The sequence below is a fragment of the Rhinatrema bivittatum genome, chromosome 12 (genome assembly GCF_901001135.1).
Source record: "Rhinatrema bivittatum chromosome 12, aRhiBiv1.1, whole genome shotgun sequence".
NCBI lineage: Eukaryota > Metazoa > Chordata > Amphibia > Gymnophiona > Rhinatrematidae > Rhinatrema > Rhinatrema bivittatum.
Genome location: NC_042626.1, coordinates 68,174,100 through 68,197,747, shown reverse-complemented (window position 1 = coordinate 68,197,747; position 23,648 = coordinate 68,174,100). Strand labels below are relative to the sequence as shown.

The 23,648-nt window shown below is 42.6% G+C and overlaps 1 protein-coding gene across 3 annotated transcripts in view; it reads right to left on the bottom strand.

Annotated features, from left to right (window-relative positions):
• TANC2 (tetratricopeptide repeat, ankyrin repeat and coiled-coil containing 2) overlaps nt 1–23,648 on the bottom strand; it is a 1,188,344-nt gene that overhangs the window by 814,963 nt on the left and 349,733 nt on the right. For all 3 annotated transcript variants that reach the window (XM_029572386.1, XM_029572387.1, XM_029572388.1), the window contains exon 3: nt 16,549–16,649. In XM_029572386.1, the coding sequence (XP_029428246.1) occupies nt 16,549–16,615 (67 nt within the window). In that variant the 5' untranslated portion in view covers nt 16,616–16,649. The remainder of the gene's footprint in view (nt 1–16,548; nt 16,650–23,648) is intronic.

The window sequence follows — 23,648 nt, the reverse complement described above, 5'->3', positions numbered from 1 at the left end:
TAGCAAGTAGCACATTTAAGACTAATCGGAGAAAATTCTTTTTCACTCAACGCACAATAAAGCTCTGGAATTTGTTGCCAGAGGATGTGGTTAGTGCAGTTAGTGTAGCTGGGTTCAAAAAAGGTTTAGATAAGTTATTGGAGAAGTCCATTAACGGCTATTAATCAAGTTTACTTGATGAATAGCCACTGCTATTAATTGCATCAGTAGCATGGGATCTTCTTAGTGTTTGGGTAATTGCCAGGTTCTTGTGGCCTGGTTTGGCCTCTGTTGGAAACAGGATTCTGGGCTTGATGGACCCTTGGTCTGACCCAGCATTGCAATTTCTTATGTTCTTATGTTTGTTGCCAGACTTTCAGACTACCTATTTAAAATAAAACACACAAACACACTAAACAATAATCCCCAATAGTTTAGTTCTCCTCAATACTTTTGTTTTAAAAATTTCTCCAAGCAGTACTTACTGATTCTTTCCAGCCACCAGCAAGGTAATCTTCTCCTCTCAGTGCTCCCACAATTGCACACAGTATTCCATGTGTGGTCTCACCATGGAGCAATACAGAAGCATAACATCCTCCATTTTATTTTCCATTCCTGTCCTAATAATTCCTAACATTCTGTTTGCTTTTTTGATCGCCACAGCATACTAGGCCGTTGATTTCAATGTATTATCCACTATGATGCCTAGATCTCTTTCCTCTGGCAGGGACTTACGCCTCTCCTCCGGTGGAGAGGGGTCGGAGGGCAAGTCTTCAGATTCTTCCGTCGAGGAAACGGATGCCTCTCACTCCCAGGGATGATAGGTGGCATCCTCCTCACACTGGAGTTGAAGCCCCCAATGAGGCTTTATACCGAGACTCCAACAGTCTCGGGGGCATCGGTGGAACCGGTGTAGGCACCGATGGCCCCATAGGCATCGGAAGCACCGGGGGAATCAGCGGTTCCAGTGGCATCGGGTCCGAAGGCCCCAGGAGGGCAAGCACTGGCCTGGGTGCTGTGCACGGCCAGGGTGCCATCAACCCCGATGGACCTTTCTCATCAGAGGAATCACTCACCAGGACAGAAACTGGTGGCGGCAGCGGCGATGCAACCTTCGATAACATAGGGACTCGAGGCATTGGGGCTGGCTGCATCGGTAAGACACCGAATAGCAGGTCCAGCCGCTCCAACAGAGGTGCAAGCACCAATGGAGTTGGCTCTTGTGGTGGTGGCCATCCCAGTGGAACCGAAGGCTCGATGCCCTGCAGGGCCCGGCTGACTGCCAACCGCACACTTCTCTCCAACTCCTCCTCAAAGGCTGCCGAACACAGGACAGCTTGAGGAGGCGGCGGAATCAGATCGCCCCCAGAACTGTGGGGGGGACTGAACCCTGCACCAGTATTGGTGGGTTCACAGAGGTTCCTTGGGCTGATCGGAGAGTACAATGTCTGCTTCGGGGGGAGGTACGGACGATGTTGGTGCCTTCCCATGGTCTGATGCCTTCAACGATGAAGCCCAGTGACAGTGCTTCCTGGACTTTTCCAGGAGCTCAGTCCAGTCCCATCACAGAGCTGAGGGAGATGGAGAGAAGCCCAATTTGGAATGCGAGGATATCGATTTCAGATGGTCCCCTGCCCCTATTTCTGGACAAAGACCCAGTAGTGGAGGGGACACCAAGAGGGTTGTGACCGAGATCTTACCCTACGGTGTCGAAGGCCCAGACTCCGATGTCAACGGCTCCAATTTCATGGCACCAAACTATTTCTCCATTTTATCCAGGCATGCCCGATGACCCTTGGGGGGGTCATCTGGGAACAAAGGTTGCAGCCACGGACATCATGCAATGCCCCAGGCACAGGACAAAGACCTCGTGGGGGTCTGTCATGGACATGGTCCGGGGGTACTGGGGGTAATGGCGGAAACCGGATGACGCCATGGGAAAAAGAACACGGCGCATGGTCGATGCCTGGCAGCCAACGGGAGGCGACACTGTCGGTAATCAACTGCAAACTATGAGAGAAACTTACCGAGACCGAGAAATAACCCCGAAAAAAACGCAGAGGGACCCGATGGGACTCAGGAAAAAGAGGAAGATTGTTTTCCACAACAAAAAAGCGTGAGCTCCACAGCCGCAAGACTTCAGCTTCACGGAAAAAGAGAGACCCCGCATCGATAGTGGCATGCTGGGCATACTCAGTGTTGTCAGTCAAAGTTCTAGAAACTTTAACAAAAGTTTTCCATGCCGGGCTCCATCTGATGTCAGCCATGTGTGAGGACTACCATCCTGCTTGTTCTTGGAGAACAATCTTTAGGGTCTAAATTTGAAAATGTGAGAACAGTTGTTGGGCAAATTCAAAATCAGGTTGCAGGGCATAATCAAGTAATCAAGGTAACACAGAACTTATTTCTACTATAGAAAAACAATGTGAGTCCTTAGGGAAATGCGATGTGGCTTTGATTAAGGGTTAGGAATTTATTCAATGAAGATTAGAAGCTTTAGAAAATAGTTCTAGGAAATTACATTTGAGAATACTTACATTTTCCTAAATCTGTTAGTGTTATCCCAATTGAATTGCTTAGGAAATTCTCTGTGGAAGTTCTTAAAGTACCTCAGGCTTCAGTTCCACCAATTACCAAGACCTTATATCTACCTTCTAAACAGATTGTTCCATTGCCTAGTAGTCTCTTTTTATTTATTTATTTCTTTTATTTAAAACTTTTCTATACCATCGTTAAGTTAGATAACCATCACAACTATGCTTCAAGACTCCTAGATTGAAATACAAGGGTCTGCTACTTTGCTTCTTGAATATGCTATGGAGCTTGATCGTATATGTACCATGAAAATGCCAACAGCTGGCATTATTTCCAGATGTCGTTAAGGCGACCCAACTAAAAAAGTAACATTTAATTGATATAGGTGCATCATTTCTTCTTCAATTTCTTTGTAATCTATCATTAAATTAGGTTCAACTGGATACCTTTTCTTTGATCCTGACCAATTGGAAGGATTTTTACAGAATAGAAAAAAAACAAACCTTACTTGGGCCCTATTAGTTTATCATTTCCATTGTGTCTATGGTATAGCGGATTATATTAATTATTATATGTTTACTTTTTTCTTATTATTTTCTTTGTTATAATATATGCAGTCCCCTGAGATCTTATATGGATGACAAATTCTGAATTGTCATTTTCTTTATTATTTTATGGAATGTATCCTTTTTTTTATGGTTGTCCAATACATTGTAAATGTCAGTTTGACTTACAATTTGAAAAACTGGAAAATAAAGAATTTAAAAAAATGTTTTAAAACCTAGTAGATCCTTCATTTCTCTCAATTTTGAGGGCCATTATCAAAAACATCTGAGAGCAGTACTTCTCTAATTTAACTTCTTTAAATGAATGAACGACCAACAGCTCCAACTGACAACAGATTAATGACCGCTTTGAAATATATTTCTCAATTTGTTTTTGAAAAATAGTAAATAGTAATGATGGCAGAAAAAAGCCAAATAGTCCATGCAATCTGCCCAGCGAGTTTCTCATGGTGGTAATTGCCACTCTGTGCAGGTTACCCCATGTTTCTGCTAAGGATTGTAACTTCCACTCTATGCAGGTTACCCCCAAGTCTTATATTCAGAGAAATAATACTATTAGCAACATTTTTACCAGGTGAGCATGCTTGATAATTCAGACAATGGTGCTTGAACATGCTTTGCTTTTGGACTTGGCTGTAGAAGGCAGTCTCGCATTTTTTCTCTAATTTCTGCATATTAGTTCCCCGGACCATGGAAGTCAGGCTCCAGTGTTGGCTGTCTGAATCCAATTCCTCTTTTACCCCCATTGTTGCAGTAAACAGCAATGTTGCACTTGGGTCAAAATCATGAAAGCTAATTGCTGCTCCATGTAGGTTACCCCCATGCACCCTTTTCTTCATTTCCATTTTCTAGCCTTTAGAAATCCACAGTGTTTATCCCATGCCTTACTGTTTTTGTCCTCACCACCTCTTCTGGAAGGGCATTCCAGGCATCTACCACCCTCACTATTTAGAAATATTTCCTGATGTTGGTGCCGAATCATCTCCCTGGAGTTTCATTTTGTGACCCCTAGCTCTGCTGTCTGCTTTCTAACGGAAAAGCTTTGAAGTTTGTGCATCATGAAAATCTTTAGATATCCAAAGACCTGTATCATATCTCCTCTCCTCCAAGGTATACATATTTAGATCATTCAGCTTCTCCTAATAAGTCTTTCAATACAGACCCCACACCATTTTGACTGCCCTTCTCTAGACCACCTCTGTCCTGTCTCTAACCTCCAGAATAAAACACAGTACTTCAGGTGAGACCTCATCTGGAGGACTGTATTCAGTACTCAAGGTGCTTGGTTGTGAAAAACCTTGAAAAGCAAGACTAACAGTTTTAACTGAATACAGTACTGTACTAGGAGTCAATATAGCTTCTGAAGCTTTAGAAACACATAATCATAACTTTTAAGGCCTACAATTAACCTAGCTTCCATGTTCTGATTGAACTGCAGCCAAGTCAAAAGCTTTTTTGGTGCCCCGAGAAAGACTATATTTCAATAGTCTAATCTCGAGATCACTTGAGATGTTAAATAATTTATAGGCTGTCTTTCACCGAAATTTTAACCAGCCATCAATTTACTATTTTTGTTAGTTTTTATAGAAAAATACCAAAAATAGTAAAGTGGTGGGTAATTAAAATTTCTGTGAGACATGGCCTATAATAGTGTTGTATACACTGAGACTGGCACTGACTACAGCAGGTCCAGTGACCTCGTAGCTCGTTACCAAAACACCTTTAATGACACCAGTGATCTTGTAGTTTGGAACATTGGTGGAATGGATGCCGTTATTACTATTTAGGGGGATATGTATTTTTTAAATGACACTGTTCTTTTTGTTTAATGATCACTTGATGAGAGGACAAAGAAATTATAAAATCTGGCTTCATGTCAGGGCACCAACCCATAACATTTCCAACTTAATGGGATTTAGTTTACTGTACCACCTTGGACAAAACCAAATTAATAAAGTTTTACTCTATCAGGCTTCCATCTTTAAATACACATCATCAGCAAAAAAAATAAAATATAAGAAATTTTAACAATACACACAGAGAGAGCATAAATATAGTGAACAAACAGGGAGCAATAATCAAATTCTAGGAAACCCCACATACAGGCCGATACAGTACAGTGTGCTCCGATGGAGCGCACTGTTAACCCGCCATTGGACGCGCGTTTTCCCTTACCCCTTATTCAGTAAGGGGCTGAAAATGCGCGTCCAACCCGCTGAACCTAATAGCGCCCTCAACATGCAAATGCATGTTGATGGCCCTATTAGGTATTCCCTCGCGATTCAGAAAACAAAATGTGCAGCCAAGCTGCACATTTAGGGGCGGATTTTAAAACGAGCGCGAATAGCCTACTTTTGTTTGCGCTCCAGGCGCAAACAAAAGTACGCTGAATTTTAGTAGATACGCGCGGAGCCGCGAGTATCCGCTAAAATCCTGGATCGGCGCGCGCAAGGCTATCGATTTCGTATAGCCGGCGTGCGCCGAGCCGCGCAGCCTACCCCCGTTCCCTCCCCTCACCTTCCCCTCCCTTCCCCTACCTAACCCACCCGCCCGGCCCTGTCTAAACCCCCCCCTTACCTTTGTTGGGGGATTTACGCCTCCCGGAGGCGTAAATCCCCGTGCGTCAGCGGGCCTCCTGCGCGCCGGGATGCGACCTGGGGGCGGGTCCGGAGGGCGCGGCCACGCCCCCGGGCCGTAGCCACGCCCCCGGAACGCTCCCGACACGCCCCGAAAACGCCGCGCGGTTCGGGCCCGCCCCCCGACACGCCCCCTCTGAAAACCCCAGGACTTACGCGAGTCCCGGGGTTCTGCGCGCGCCGGTAGGCCTATGTAAAATAGGCTTCCCGGCGCGCAGGGCCCTGCTCGCGTAAATCCGCCCGGTTTTGGGCGGATTTACACGCGCAGGGCTCTGAAAATCCGCCCCTTTGTTTGCAGAAATTAGCGCCTACCCAAAGGTAGGCGCTAATTTCTTCCAGCACCGGGAAAGTGCACAGAAAAGCAGTAAAAACTGCTTTTCTGTTCACCCTCAGACTTAATATCATGGCGATATTAAGTCGGAGGTCCCGAAGGGTAAAAAAAGTAAAAAAAAAAAAAAAAAATTGAAGTCAGCCCAGGCTGTCGGGTCGAAAACCGGATGTTCAATTTTGCCGGCATCCGGTTTCCGAGTCCGTGGCTGTCAGCGGGCTTCAGAACAGACGCCAGCAAAATTGAGCGTCAGCTGTCAACCCGCTGACAGCCGCCGCTCTGGGCCAAAAGGAGGCGCTAGGGACGCACTAGTGTCCCTAGCGCCTCCTTTCACCCGTTTCTACCGCCGGGCCTCATTTAAATACTGAATCGCGAGCACAGGCGAGTGGCCTGTGTGTGCGCCGGGACAGCGTGCGGTCGCCCGCTCTCCCGCAGACTTTACTGAATCGGCCCGTAGTCAGTCCCAGGACTGAGAGAAATTTAGCTAATGATACAGTCTTGAGTCGCTTCCATTAACATGACTGAAAGCACTGGAAGACCCAACCCCCTATTCCCAAAAATTTAAGTTGGTTTTATAAAACAGAATGATCTACCATATCAAACACCACAGTAAATGTTATGAATCAGAAGGTGGACCTCTGTTCCGAGACAGAGTCAGCGCTACTCAAAAGGGAATCAACCCCCTTAGGTCTCTACTGTTGAAGGGCGAGGCCAAATGCTGTAGATGTTGAAAGAAGATTTCACCCTGGAAGCTCGTGATCCCCCCAGGAGGAGCCCGAAGGGAACCGGCCGCTGGGACTTAGGAGACTCCCCTGAAGACTGAGGATAGGTCTGGATGCAGGCGCCTCCCGCAAGTCGTGGATTCCAGACGGCTGGTGCCTCCAGCAGGTCGTAGTAGTCTTGAAGGAGGAGTCACAGAGTAGTCAAGAGCCGATCTGAGGGTACAATACATGAGAAGGGTCAAAAGCCAGTCCAGGATCAAATCAGGAGAAGGGTCCGAAGCCGGTCCAGGGGCAAGCCAGGAGAAGTGTCGAAAGCCGTACCAGGGTCAAGCCACGGGAAACACGAAAGCCAGTCCAAAGGTCAGAAGCCAAGAATCAATCCAACGGAGAGGGGAAGCAAAGCAGGACGAAGAACCAAAACAGGAACACGGAGCTCAGGACGAAACCCAGCCAGGAACCTTGATACCAAGGCAAGGTCTGAGGACACACTGGGTCTACAGTGTTTCTCCAACTAAGCTAAGTAGCTTGCAAATGTATATTGAAAAATCAATGAAATGATATTACTGCATGAAAAGATGAAAGAGTAACAAGTCACTAAAAGTACACTTTGTCACGATAAGCAGAAAGAAATTATTTTGATGACCAATGATTAAAAACTTTGGCGGAAGCTAACAATCTTGCTATCCTGCACATAGAGGCGAACGACCGTGCTAACCTGCACATCTGAACCCGGTATGAGGTCATTCAAAAGCAAAAAAATTGTTTGTTCTGGATAAATATAGTCTGTGAATTGGTAGAGGTATTTGAGTCCTATCACATTGCCACTTTGACGCAACTGCAACATCATTTCTCACTTTTTGGGGGGGGATAAAAGAATAGATTAAATGATGTCTATCTATCCTTTTATCCCTCCCCCTCCAAAAAGTGAGGAGTGATGTTGCAGTTGCATCAAAAGCATCAAGGCGATTGGTTGAGGGTAGTAATCCTCCTGTCTTCTGTTACGGGTACTAACTGCTACACCGGGCAGGTTACCCGCATGCACCCTCTTCTTCATTTTTGTCCTCTAATCTTTAGGGATCCACAGTGTTTATCCATGCTCTTTTGAATTCATTGATTGTTTTCTTCATCAATACCTCCTCCGAAAGGGCATTCCAAGCATCCACCACCCTCTCCATGAAGAAATATTTCCTGACATTGGTTTTGAATTGTCCACTCTGGAGTTTCTTTTTGTAATACCTACTTCTACTGTTTCCTTTCTGATGGAAAAGATTCAACGTTTGTGCATCATTAAAACTTTTCAGTTACCTGAAGATCTGTATCACATTTTCCCTATACCTCCTCTCTTCAGGGTATACATATTTAGATCCTTCAGCTTCTCCTCACACCATTTTGGTCTCTCCTCGCTGGACAGCCTCCAGAGAAGGGCAACCAATGAAGGGCAGTAATCAATGAGTTAAAAATAGCAAACAATTCCATAGACCAATTATTCACTACCTCTTTCTTCATTAAAAAAAATGTATTTTTTATCGAATAGCTTTAAAATACAATGACTGTTGTGAAAAATGTTCAACCAAAGTTGAATTTAATTGAGCCTTATACCATTCCCTTTCCACTTTACAAGTCTTTTGTTTCAAACTCCTTAAATCAGGAGTACATCAAGAAGCCAAATTCTTCCTTTTTGTTAATACTCTAATCTTTACAGGAATCATCCTTTCAAGGACTGAAAGTATTTCCTCCTGCCAATGAGAAGCTAACTCAGATGGATCTGCATCATCATAATAGTTCATAACTAGATCAATAAAAGAATTTAATTCAGCCACTGCTGGAAGATTTTGAAACTGATGGACCACATGTTCTGCAATAGTATTTTTATTTATCACTTGATAAAGGTAAATTTATTGAGAAAGCTAATTGAACATGATCAGACCAAGGCATTTTAATAATTACAATTTATTTTTTTTTATCACAAAACCACCCCTAGACTAACAACAAGAAATTTGATCCAGAGTATGCCTTTCGACATGAGTAAGAGCATTAATCATCTGAGAATAATCCAAGGAAGACAAAATTCTCAAAAATAGCAGTCAGATCACAATCAAGATGATCAAAATGGAGATCAAAATCACCTGCTTGTTCCTAAGAGAACTCTGTACTATGGAAGAAAAAGGCATGAAGGGAGAGATTAAGCAACGAATAACAAAGAGGTCCATATTTAGTCACTGTCTAGATAGCAAAGTTAGCTGGATATATATGTTCAATAGTGCTGTCACACTACTGAATTCAGCTGGCTAACTTTAACTGCCTAACTACAGGACACTTTTGACTGACCAGACTGAGCTGGCTACATTATCTGGCTAATTCTGAATATCAGAGTTAGTTGGCTAACTCAACTCCTCCCAGTTATGCCCCCGGAATGCCCCTAAGTTATCCAGTTAAATTCTAGCAGGATGACTTAACAACCAGCTAGAATTTAGCTAGACAAGTGGCCAAATTTTCATTTAGCTGGATAACTTCTGAGTTATCCAGCTAAATGCTTTTAAATATGGACCTCAAAGAAAATAAAAGCACAAATAAATATTCAATATTACAATAGATTTAAATGTTTTAGGTTTTTAAGTGTACATTTGTATTTAAATGTAATATTAAAAATGACCTACTTGTTTTCTACATCCAGGAATCAATTTAAATATTTATTTATTTATTTAAGTATTTTATATACCGGGATACGTTGGGAACATCATCTCGGTTCACAGATAACTAAAATTGCAACAGGCTTTACAGAGAACAAATTACAAATTACAAAATATATCATCACCCATAATCATTTAATTCATTACCACTGATTCCCAAGTAAACACTCTTTAAAATATTTTATTTTAGTTGTAGTCTGTGTGTTGATTCTTTGCATAACATTACCAAGGTAATTCAAATCAAACTGGAAACACTAATGGACCTTTGTAGCTAGAGGTCATGTATTAATGCTTTTATTACAAATCGGTGCAGCACCCCATAAAGAAGACAAGGGTCTGTACAATTTCTCTTTTCCTGCATAAAATTACTATTGCCAGCCATGAAATATACAGATCTCATTACCCAGAGAAATATCAACCTAATAACGGGACAATAAGCCTTATTCAGTATGAAGAGAAAGCAAAATTGCTTACCTTGTAATAGGTGTTATCCCAGGACAGCAGGATGTAGTCCTCACATATGGGTGACGTCATCCACGGAGCCCTTAAGCGGGAAAAACTTCTGGCAAGTTTCTAGAAGTTTTAACTGGCTGCCTGAGGCTACTGAGCATGCCCGGCATGCCATGATATTCCCTGCCACAGGGGTCTCACTCCAGTCTTGTATGTAGCAATAAGCGTAAGCAAAAATATAATAATAAAGTCTGAGGCCCAACTCCGCGGGGTGGCGGGTGGGTTCCGTGAGGACTACATCCTGCTGTCCTGGGATAACACCTATTACAAGGTAAGCAATTTTGCTTTATCCCAGGACAAGCAGGATGCTAGTCCTCACATATGGGTGATTAGCAAGCTAGAGGCTGAGTCATTGTCCGTGCATGTAGCAGTGATGCGTTGTTGTGGAAATGATGCAGCCGAAGTACACAGCAGGTTGGATGTAGAAGGAGTTGGGATTAAACTGGAAACAAGTTCTTTAAGACAGATTGTCCATAGGCGGAATCCTGTCGTCCTTCCTTGTCTAAACAGTAGTGAGCTGCAAAAGTGTGGAGAGAAGTCCATGTTGCTGCTTTACAAATGTCAACGATTGGCACTGAACGAAAATGCGCTACTGAAGTTGACATTGCTCTTACGGAATGTGCCTTTACTCGCCCTTGGAGAGGAAGGCCTGCTTTTGTATAGCAAAATTGTATGCAGTCGGCTAACCAATTGGATAGAGTATGCTTTCCCACTGCTTTACCTGGCTTATTTGGGTCATATGAGACGAAAAGCTGATTGGATTTTCTGAGGGACGTCGTGCGATTCAAGTAAAAGGACAAAGCACGTTTACAGTCCAAAGTGTGTAAAGCTCTTTCGCCTTGATGAGAGTGAGGCTTTGGAAAGAATGTGGGTAGAACTATAGTTTGATTTAAGTGGAATTCCGTAACTACCTTGGGAAGGAATTTTGGATGTGTTCGGAGAACCACTCTGTCATGGAGGAACTTTGTGTAAGGTTCGTATGTGACAAGTGCTTGTAATTCACTAACCCTCCTAGCTGATGTAATGGCTATGAGGAAAATAGTTTTCCATGTGAGAAATTTAAGGTCACAGGTATCTATGGGTTCAAAGGGAGAACGCATTAGACCTGTTAAGACCAGATTCAGGTCCCATTGCGTAGCTGGGGGCCGAATTGGTGGTTTAAGTTGAGTTAGACCTCTCATGAATCTACTGACGAGAGGTTGTGTGGAGATAGGTGCATCTCCTATCTTGTCATGATAAGCTGAGATTGCACTCAAATGTACTCTGATTGACGATGTCTGAAGTCCAGAGTCTGAAAGATAGCACAGATAATCTAGCAGAGTAGTTGTGGGGCAAGTGAAAGGATCTGTATTGTTTTGCTTGCACCAGGAAGTGAATCGTTTCCACTTGAAAGAATAATTCTTTCTTGTGGAAGGTTTGCGGGAAGCTATAAGCACTTGAGATACATTAGTTGAGAGGTTAAGTGATTGTAAGATCAAGCTTTCAACATCCATGCTGTCAAGGATAGGGATTGAAGGTTGGGATGGCGCAACCGGCCCTGATCCTGAGTGATGAGATTGGGAGCTACTCCCAGGCGAATTGGATCCTTGACTGACAGGTCTAGCAGTGTGGGAAACCATACTTGTCGAGGCCAATATGGGGCTATGAGAATCATGGACCCCTTGTCCTGTTGTAGCTTCACCAGTGTCTTGGTGATAAGCGGTATTGGAGGATATGCATATAGGAGGCCTGAGTTCCAAGGGCGAGCAAAGGCGTCCTTGGCTGGTTGGTGCTTCTGTTGGTGCAGGGAACAGAAGTTGGTCACCTTGTGGTTGAGGTGCGACGCAAAGAGGTCTGTTGTTGGCTGTCCCCAACATTGGAATATTTTGGTCGCTATCGAGGGATTCAGAGACCACTCGTGTGGTTGGAATTGCCGACTGAGTCGGTCTGCTAGTACATTTTGAATTCCTGCTAGATAAGTGGCCTGTAGTAACATTGAGTGATTCAAGGCCCAGTCCCAAATTTGCGCAGCTTCTTGACAAAGGAGATACGAGCCCGTACCTCCCTGTTTGTTGATGTACCACATGGCCACCGTATTGTCCGTTTGGATTAACACAGTCTTGTGTGAAAGGCAGTCCTTGAACGCATGCAGCGCATAGCGTAGAGCTCGAAGTTCCAGAAAATTGATTTGATATGTGGCTTCGAGTTTTGTCCAAGTTCCTTGAGTTTGAAGAGAGTGTACATGAGCTCCCCATCCCAAGGTGGATGCATCTGTAGTTAACGTTATTTGAGGGATCGGCTTTTGGAAAGGCAGGCCCTTGCGTAAATTGTCTTTGATTGTCCACCAGTTTAGCGATGAGCGAAGTTGGTGGGTTACTTGGATGGGAGAATGAAGCGGTTGAATGGCTTGGATCCATTGCGACCGGAGAGTCCATTGCGTAAGTCGCATGGCAAGTCGTGCCATCGGAGTGACGTGAACCGTTGATGCCATGTGGCCCAGTAAGATTAGGAACTGATGAGCTGTCACTTGCAGTTGTGTGGACATGGCGTACGCTAACTGGGACAGTGTATGTGCACGGTCTTCTGGAAGAAAAGCTTGTGCGAGGTTTGTGTCTAATTCTGCTCCTATGTATTGGAGTAGATGAGATGGTTGTAGGTGGGATTTTTGATAATTGATGAGAAATCCCAGTGTGTGCAGTACCTTTATTGTGTAATGTAGAGAAGTAAGCGCCCCTTGTTGAGATTGACTTTTTATAAGCCAATCGTCTAGATAAGGGAAGACATGAACACCTTGTTTGTGCAAATGTCCTGCTATTACTGCTAGGCATTTTGTGAATACTCTGGGAGCTGAGGCTAGGCCGAATGGTAGGACTCTGTATTGGAAATGCTGGCGTCCCACCTTGAATCTTAGGTACTTGCGATGAGGTGGGAAAATAGGTATGTGAGTATAAGCGTCTTGGAGATCCAGAGAACAAAGCCAATCCCCCTTTTGTATGAGAGGAAGAATGGTGCCCAAGGATACCATTCTGAATTTTTCTTTTCTTAGAAATTTGTTGAGATTTCTGAGATCTAGAATTGGACGCAGTCCTCCGGTTTTCTTTGGAATGAGGAAATACCGGGAATAGAATCCTCTTCCCTTCTGTGAGCGTGGTACGTGTTCCACCGCTCTTGCTTTCAGAAGAGTAGATAATTCCATTTGTAATTGAGGTATGTGATCGAGATAGGAGTTTTGTGGTGGACACTCCGGCGGGGGAGCTGTGAAGTCTAGGTGGTAACCCTGATGAACTATGGATAAGACCCATTGATCTGTGGTGATATTTTCCCAATCGTTGTAAAAGTGGGAAATCCTTCCCCCCACTGGCAAATTCGGAAAGGGGTTGGGTTGGCTCTGTTCTCCGGGACTGCTTTCAAAAGCCAGAGGTGGAAGCAGTTTGGGGCGGAGGCTGTGGCCTTGCAGCTCTCTGCTGTCTCTGCTGAGGGCGCTGTGGAGGCCTTGTAGAGCGTGGCCTTGAGGTTTGGGGGTAATACCTTCTTGGTCTAAAGAAAGGCCGTCTGGTGTCTCGCCGTGGCGGTCTGCGGGCAGGGTGAGTAGGAGCATCGTGGGACAACGTAGAGAGCTGTTTTAATGTTTCAGAGTGCTCTCTAAGCTGCGTTACGGCATCTTGTACTTTTGTTCCGAACAAGTTGTCGCCCAGGCAAGGCAAGTCCACTAGTTTATCCTGGACCTCTGGACGTAGGTCAGACGCCTTCAACCAGGCCCATCTTCGAGCACTGATGCCTGAAGCTGCCGTTCTGGAAGAAGTCTCAAATGCGTCGTACGCCGCTCGCACCTCATGCTTGCCCGCATCTAGACCTTTCTGCACAATGTGTTGTGCTGCCTCCTGCTGCTGTTGAGGGAGAGAGGGAAGAAATTCCTCAATCTGCTTCCACAGGTTTCTTTGATGCTGTGTTATATACAGTTGGTACGCAGCAATTTTCGCATTTAGCATCGCTCCCTGGTAAATCTTACGCCCCATAAGGTCTAGGAATCTGTTATCTTTCCCAGGAGGGATAGAAGCGTGAGTTCTTGACCTTCTTGATTTCTTTTGCGCAGATTCCACAACTAATGAACTGTGTGGTAGTTGTGGCTTCTCAAAGCCTGGGGCCGCTTGGACTAAATATGTAGAATCAATTCTACGATTAACTCCCGGTGTTGTACATGGGTGCTCCCAAATCCGTTGCTGAAGTTGGAGTAGTACTTCATGAACTGGAATTGCTAGGTTATGTTTTGGAGGATCTACAAATTGTAGAATCTCCAGTGTTTGCTGTCTGTCATCTTTCTCTGCCTGAAGTTGAAAAGGGATGGATTCCGACATCTCTTGAACGAAAGAAGCAAAGGATAAATCCTCAGGAGGGGATTGCTTCTTGGTTTGTGGCGGAGTACCTTCTGATAAAAATTCTTCTGAAGAATACTCCGATTGTGTGTCAGACCATGTATCCTCTGGTTGAGGATATGAAGGATGGCTTGGAATTGTAGATGGAGGAACCCCCGAGGGTCCTGGTAAAGGATCCTGGATGTCCGGTGCCCCATCACTGGTATCACTGTTTTCCGCCGGGTATGAAGGCAAGGAAGATAAAAGATCATGATATCTTTTGGTGAGGATAGCATGTAATCTTTTCTCAGAGGGAATCTCTGGATGTTTGGACTTTCCTGTTGCCTTTTTTTCCCCGGCTTGAAGCTGCAGAAGGAGCTACAGTGTAATGTGGAGGTGGTTGTGCCGCCGTAGAAAGTGATGTAGTGAGAAAGGAAAACATGGAGATGGGAATCAATGAGGAGATTGGTCTGGAAGCACTTGTGGACATTGTAGAATGTACACTCGTCGATTCCATCGAAGGATGTGCAATTTGCATCGAAGATGAGGCTGTTGACATCGATGGAGTAGCAGGCATCGTTGGAGCGCAGATAGGCACGTCCATCGGAATAGATAGAGCTGCAGCAGTCATCGGCACCGAGATTGGCATCGGTATGAACGATGACGTTGGCATCGGCACTGGCATCGATGTGGACGATGGTACCGGCATCGACTCGGTAGTCGGCATCGATGGAGACATCGGCATCGGCCCGATGGCCGGCATCGATGGAGTTATCGGCATCGGCCCGATGGCCGGCATCGACTGGGGAGTCGGCATCGGTCCTACCAGGGCCGGTATTGGAGATGCAGCCGGGATGGCTTCTTTCATGGCATCGGCGACAAGCTTCTTAATCAAGGTTGTTAAGTCCGCCACGGACGTCGACGGTGTCGATTCCTCTGAAGGGATTACCGAGGTCGATGACAACTTCCGCTGTTTAGCCTTTGGTTCTTCCGGCGATGGCAACGGAGGAATCGCATGATGTCTCCGGTGTTTTATGTTTGGGACGGATCTCAGAAACGGATCTGGACGATGACGGGGTTGGCGAGGAAGCATCTCCCGAACCTTGTTGGACTTTCTTTAGAAGTATCTTCTTCGATACGCCTATCGGGGAAGATCTAGTCGAGGTCGACGGCGATGTCGGTGCTCTGATTTGAAAAATCTGAGCCATTCTTTCATGGCGAAGCTTCCTACCTTTCGCCGTCATTTCTTGACATTGGGCACAAGAAGCGATGTCGTGGTCTCCTCCCAAACAACGGACGCACTCCACGTGCGGGTCGGTGATGGACATAGTCCGGTTGCAGGCCGGACATTTTTTGAATCCGGAGGTTTCTCCGTCGACATCCGTCGATGAATTCGGATTCTTTTTTGTCAAAAAAGAGTATGAAGTTTGTCACCAGCCGGTGACAAACCGAGCGAGACCCGTAAAGGGTAAAAAGTTGAGAATTAAAGTTAGTCGTTGTGAGGTAACTCACGGGGCTCCTGGAAACCGCGATGCAGCTAGCAGCGCGGAAAAAAGAAGACTGGAGTGAGACCCCTGTGGCAGGGAATATCATGGCATGCCGGGCATGCTCAGTAGCCTCAGGCAGCCAGTTAAAACTTCTAGAAACTTGCCAGAAGTTTTTCCCGCTTAAGGGCTCCGTGGATGACGTCACCCATATGTGAGGACTAGCATCCTGCTTGTCCTGGGATAAATACAAAATACCATTTCTCAAGCATGTACATTGTAGCCCTTCATCCACTGACAAAAGCCTCGGAAGATTATATTAAAGTAACATTTGTTATAAATGTTTTACACCAAATCCATGACATTAGTTATCTCCTATAATCAGCCTAGCAGTTTAAAGCCTGCTTTTCCTCTGACATTTTTACAAACCTTAAAACATAGATATACTGCATGGGACTGTCTTCCCTATTGCTGCCTAACACGTATGCTGTGATTTTTATTCAGCAGCCTCTCCCATTCTTACATTTTTTTCTATACCACACACATTCAAAGAGGGCATGGTGTCAAGCCGTACTGGGACTCTTTCACTGCAGTCATTTATATCCCAACGTCTGTAAGAGCAGTTTATGTCATCCTTATTTAAACTGACATGCGATATTACAGCAACTCCACTGTCCAGACCAAAGCTTTGTCTGACTAAAAGCACACTTTAACTTAAAGTGGCAGAGAATACTAGATGAAAAAAATGCTTTATCTTCTTCACTTACCACTGGATCGGCTTTTGCGGTTTGATTTCCCACCCGTAAGAAGCATCTTCAGGCTGTTTCGAAACATGGCTGCACTGTTCTGCTTTGTCTAACCCAAAACTCTGTGCAAAAAAAAAAAAAAAAAGCCTAGGATCATCAGCATATCATGGTTCACAAAGGGTTAAAACTTTTAGAGTACAAACCAGATAAATACCTAAAAAGTCCCTTCAAATAAATTCTATCATCCATGACATATCCTTTCTAAGCACTACCAAACTGCTACAAAAAATTCTAGGCATAAAACAAAGAAATTTCACATAGTCTGAAAAATGCTTCTCTACTGCATGTTGTTTTATCTTTGAAATGTTGTCTCTGAATGTGTCATGTGCCTATTGCTTGGTGGAGCAGCCAGAATAAAAATGGGGAAGTAGAGGACTCTGAATGTCAGACTTGTCGCAGAGTAGAATTAAATATAACAACTTTGGATCATGGCTCAGGTTTTGCATGCATCAAAGGGAAGCTTTCTCAGCATCTTTATAACATTCATTACCCCATGGGTTTTACAGTGCTTTAATATCAGACAACTCAAAAAATAGAACCAAACCTATTTGAACCATTACATGCTGTACAGCCAAAAATAGTAACAAAACTGTGCAAGCCCATTTTGGGAGCATGGAATAACATTATAAATAGCACAGTAACTGTTTTTATAATTCTGATACAATTTTCTTCTGTTCAGTATCTGAAACTGTAGGGTTTATCCTATATTTGATAGATAGATAGATAGATAGATAGATAGCACCTGAATGTGGGGATAATGTAGTAAATGTACTGAGATGCCACACATAGTAGCAGTCAAATGAAAGCAGTCTGGGTAGAAATAAGGACAAACGTCTTGCAAGTGCAGATAAAAATGTTCCAGCAATGTAGGAAAAAAGTGATTTCTATTCTGAAGTGCTAATCCAAACTGACAAAAACAATCCTATTCAAGAAATGTATGGACTATATCTCTTTAAACGGAAACCCCCTTCTGGTTTAACCAGAAGGAAAGAGCAAAGATAAAAGAAAGAACATCTTTTACTACTGAGAATGAAGACTATAGCAGTATTTGGACAAGAAGCTCAAACAGTGGAAGGCAAATGCTGGACCCTAAAATTAATATTAGCATTAAGATATACATTGAGACTTATAGGGGCGTCTGATCGTACAAAAAGCACCAATTCAGAGAAGTAAAGAACATCCTCATTTTCATCATGGGTTAGAATTAACTCTAAGCAGGTGATAAGACAGTAACAGATGGTGAGCACAGAAGCAGCTATGGCACACAATAAATCTGTTAATAAAAATATTGAAAACATCTTTATCTGATACTTGCCACTAAATGCCAGCAATTATAAAACACTGATACATAGTAACAAAGATAGCAAAAATATTATATGAATATTAACAGTTCTACAGTAGTTAGTTAGGAGCAAAATATCATTACAAAATACAACGTGCAAAAAGAAACAATTCTCAAAATGCACAAAAAATACTTATGCAAGGAATATTACCTGGGTACTATTTAAATGGAAATAAAGTGAATTTGATTACAATAAGTAAAATGCATTAAAAAGACATTTTTAGTTAATGGGGGTATTAACCGGAACCCGTATGAACATAATCGTGAAACGCTTTGGGGGAAAAAAAAAAAAAGAAGAGCTCTGAATTAAAGGGCATTTTTAGCCTTTTAATACTTATAAAGCTTTCTACATTTGTTATCTAGAAGCAGCCCAAATTAGCCAAAAAATTAGGAAAACAAAATACTTTATGGTCAAAATTAACTGATTTAAGTTATAAAATGAAGAAATCGTATATTCTTCTGTAATCTAGAAATTTTTTTTGTATATATTTTAGGAACTTTTGATTTATGAAAAAAGGTGTCTGGGGTTAGTCCGTCTGCAACACTGAAGACATGAGAAGGTAGTAGTAATGGGCTGAGAAATTCAATACACAAGTTCAAGCAGAGGAGTCGCCGAGACTATGGTACAGGGAAGAGGGATTCAGTTTTGTAAGGAACTGGGGAACCTTTTGGGGAAGGGGGGAGTCTTTTCTGAAGGGATGGGCTCCACCTTAACCAGGGTGGAACCAGGCTGCTGGCGCTAACCTTCAAAAAGGAGATAGAGCAACTTTTAAACTAAATCAAAGGGGGAAGCTGACCATCGCTCGGCAGCGCATGGTTCGGAGAGAGGTATCTTCAAAGGATACTAATGACGCATTAGAGTTTGGGCATCCCAACAGAGGGGTTCCAATAATAAGAAAAGTAGTCTAAGTGCCTGTAATTAAAGTCTCACCTGAGCTAAAAGATTCCAATTTATCCCTGTCAACTGAAAAGCAGAAAGTAAATACAAACAAAAAACAAAATTTGAAATGTCTGTATGCTAATGCCAGAAGTCTAAGATGTAAGATGGGAGGAGTTGGAGTTCATAGCAGTGAATGATGACATAGACTTACCCCGGGATTCATCATGCTGTTATAAATAGAGTGGAATGATGGCCTATGGGAAAAAAGGGGCGGGGAGGCAAAAGGTGTTGTTTCCCGTGGTACTGCCAGCAATAATGTGGAAAATATCGCCCACAGCGGTGCTGGGCCATAACCACACCCAAGCCTCACCCACACTCCTCCCCTTCCTCTGATTTAAATTGTACCACCGCGATGCAGCCAGTATCATGTGCATTAGGGCCTTATCGCGTGTGATAAGGCCCTAACGCAAGGGATAACGGCACATTGCATGACCCTATTAATTACCAAACAAAACCCCTCCACCTGGTACTTATATTTATTTAGGGTATTCTCTGCTGCCTTACTCAAAATTTATACTTCAATTAAATTCAATTTAATAAGAGAGTAGAGGATGGTTTCATATGTTAATAGGCTACCCCCTCTGTGCCACTGTTGTTCTAATCATAAACACACCCTCCAGCCTCCATTGTTTTTATTCGAAATATATTTTTCTTAAAAATCTCATGAGATGGGCTGCAGAGAAACCCCTCTTTTTATTATATATAATATATTATTTAAACTTCAATTTTGTGTCCATATATTTTTCTTCGTGTGAAACACACTTTTACCATTCATTCAACCGTCGGAAATATAACTGATGTACTTAACTTTGAAATGTCTCGAATAATCCCGACTTGTGCAAATTTCGACAATGCTGTCTTCCTCAGGGTTTATTCATCCTCATTCATCCTTTTTCAAAAAGTTATTTCTTCTATAACTCTTCAACTCTCCAGTGCTCAACAAGCCTCTGTATTGCACTGATCCTGACAGCGTTCTGATTTCTCCAACTTCCTGTTTGATTTTTAAACGCAAATCCTGGATACAAGTTGGACCTATCAACGAGTTTTAAATCAGAGAAAGCCAATCCAATTGATCATTAAACCCTGCCGGCTGTTCAGTGAAGTTTAAAGATCCATGCCTGCTCACGATAATTAAGAAGTGACTGACCCCCCCCTGTTTGTCCGCAATGCTGTCAATCACAGTCCACTGTAATTGTTCATATGTGTGATTACTCTCCAAGCAATGCTGTACAATGGGGGCCGAAATTGCAGCGGTATTTATACGGGAACGGCGTTCTGCCATCCTAATTTTGATGGCCCTACTAATGCATCCAACATACATCTTCGGGCATGGGCATATGATAACATATACCACTACTTTTGGAGTACAATCCGTTATTGATTTTCTGTGTACTTTATATCCAGTCACCGGGTCAATCGATATATCTCCCTCAATTGTAGTAGTATCACAGACTGTACACTTGCCACATTTACTATGAAAACCCTTTTCATTGATTTTTGTATTATTTTTTTGCTGGGCATGAATCACTTGGTCCCTGATATTTCTCCCTCTTTTAGTTGATATGAGGGGTTCTTCTTCAAAAATGTTATGAAGGGCTACTATGTGCCAATGTTTTCTAATTGACATCTTAATAGCTACAGTGGATGTGGCTTTGGGGTAAAATACATATTAGTCTGTTCTGTTCCTGAGCAGGTTTATACTGTAACAAAGATTCTCTATTGCTGTATCTAGCCCTTTTGTTGGCTTTTCATACCACACTTCTAGGATATCCTCTCTCAAGAAACATTTGACTGAGGATCTCTGCTTGTTTTTTAAAATCTGCTAGTGTGGCACAAATGCGGCATATCCGAAAAAACTGGGAGACTGGTGCCCCCGTTTAAACCCCACTGGATGGAAACTTTCATAATGGAGTAAGTTATTTCTATTCGTCAATTTTCTATTAACCGAAGTGTGGATCGTATCACCCCTAATTTTGAACAGTACATCCAAATATGCAATGCTTTTTATACTACTGGTATAGGTGAACTTTAAATATTCGTCCTGTGCATTAATCCATGTGAAAAACAAATCAAGTTGTTGCTCAGTTCCTCGGCATACAAAAAAAATGTCATCAATGAACCTATACCAATAGTTAATGTGGCCCCACCACTCTGATGGATATACAATATTGGCCTCAAAACTTGTTGATAGGTCCAACTTGTATCCAGGATTTGCGTTTAAAAATCAAACAGGAAGTTGGAGAAATCAGAATGCCGTCAGGATCAGTGCAATACAGAGGCTTGTTGAGCACCGGAGAGTTGAAGAGCTATAGAAGAAATAACTTTTTGAAAAAGGATGAAATGAGGATGAATAAACCATGAGGAAGACAGCATTTGTCGAAACTTGCACAAGTTGGGATTATTCGAGACATTTCAAAGTTAAGTACATCGGTTATATTTCCGACGGTTGAATGAATGGTAAAAGTGTGTTTCACACGAAGAAAAATATATGGACACAAAACTGAAGTTTAAATAATATATAATAAAACTAAAAAGAGAGGTTTCTCTGCAGCCCATCTCATGAGATTTTTAAGAAAAATATATTTCGAATAAAAACAATGGAGGCTGGAGGGTGTGTTTATGATTAGAACAACAGTGGCACAGAGGGGGTAGCCTATTAACATATGAAACCATCCTCTACTCTCCTATTAAATTTAATTTAATTGAAGTATAAATTTTGAGTAAGGCAGCAGAGAATACCCTAAATAAATATAAGTACCAGGTGGAGGGGTTTTGTTTGGTATATGATATATACACTTGGTGTAGATCTCTTTTTGAAATAGTGACCCTATTCATTGGCATCTCAGAGACATGGTGGAAAGAGGATAACCAATTGGATAGTGCTATACCAGGATACAAATTATATCGCAATAATAGAGTAGAGCAATTTGGTGGTGGGATGACGCCACTTTATGTCTGGGATGGTTTATAGTCCAATAAGATAAAGATCCTGCAAGAAACTAAATGCACAATTGAATCTTTATGGGTAGAAATCCTTTGTGGTTGGGGAAGAGTATAGCGATAGGAGCATTCTACCGACCACCTGGCCAAAATTCTGAGATGGACAGTGAAATGCTGAAAGAGATTAGGGAAGCTAAACAAATTGGTAGTGCAGTAATAATGAGAGATTTCAATTACCCCAATATTGACTGGGTAAGTGAAACATCAGGACATGCTAGAGAGATAAAATTCCTAGATGGACTAAATGACAGTTTTATGGAGCAACTGTTTAGGAACCGATGAGAGAAGTAGCAATTTTAGATCTAATTCTCAATGGACAGCAGGATTTGGTGAGAGGTACCGGTGGTGGGGTCGCTTGATAATAGTGATCATAATATGAACAAATTTCAATTAATGACGTTCAGGGGGACAGTAAGTAAATCCACTGCTCTAGCATTAAACTTTCAAAAGGGACACTTTGATAAAATAAGAAAAATAGTTAAAAAACACAACTGAAAGGTGCAACTAGAAAGTTGAAGTGTGCGCAACAGGCATGGGCACTGCTAAAAAATGCCATCTTAGAAGTGCAGTCCAGATGTTTTCCACACATTAAGAAAGGTGGAAGGAAGATCAAATGATTACCAGAATGGCTAATAATTGAGGCGAAAGAGGCTATTTTAGCCATAAGATCTTCATTCAAAAATTGGAAGAAAGATCCATCAGAAGAAAATAGGATAAGTTAAATATAAGACATTGATAAGACAGGCTAAGAGAGAATTTTAAAAGAAACAGGCTGTAAGACAAAAACTCATAAAAACTTTTAAAACTTTATCCAAAGCAGAAAGCCTGTGAAGGAGCTGGTTGGATTGTTAGATGATTAAGGGGTTCAAGAGGCACTTAGGGAAGATAAGGCCATTGCAGAAAGACTAAACAAATTCTTTGCTTCGGTGTTTACTGAAGAGGATGTTGGGGAGATACCCATTCCGGAGATGGTTTTCAAGGGTGATGATTTAGATGAACTGAACTAAATCACAGTGAACCTGGAAGATGTGGTAGGTCAGATTGACAAACTGAAGAGTAGTAAATCACCTGGACAGGATGGTATACCCCCCAGGGCTCTGAAAAAAATAAAAAATGAAATTTCAGACTTATTTCATTTAATTTGTACCCTATCATTAAAATCATCCATTGTAACTGAAGACTGGAAGGTGGCCAACATAACCCCAATATTTAAAAAGGGCTTCAGGGGTGATCCGGGAAACTACACACTAGTGAGCCTAACTTCAGTGGCAGGAAAATCGTGGAAACTGTTATGAAGAATAAAATCACAGAACATTTAGATAGGCATGGTTTAATGGGACACAGCCAGCATGGATTTAACCAAGGAAGTCTTGCCTCACAAATCTCCTACATTTTTTTGAAGGGGTGAATAAACATGTGGACAAAGGTAAACCAGTAGATGCGGTATATTTGGATTTTCAGAAGGATATTCAAGTTCAACAAAGTCACTCATGAGAGGCTTCTAAGAAAACTAAAAAGTCATGGGATAGGAGACTATTTCCTTTTATGGATTGCAAACTGGTTAAAAGATAGGAAATAGCGTAGGCTTAAATGGTCTGTTTTCACAGTGGAAAAAATGTAAACAGTGGAGTGACTCAGGACTGGTGTTTTTTTAAAATATATTTATAAATAATCTGGAAAGGGGTGCAACAAGTGAGGTGAACACATTTGCAGATGACAAAAAATTATGCAGAGTAGTTAAATCTCAAGTGGATTGTAATAAATTGCAGGAGGACCTTG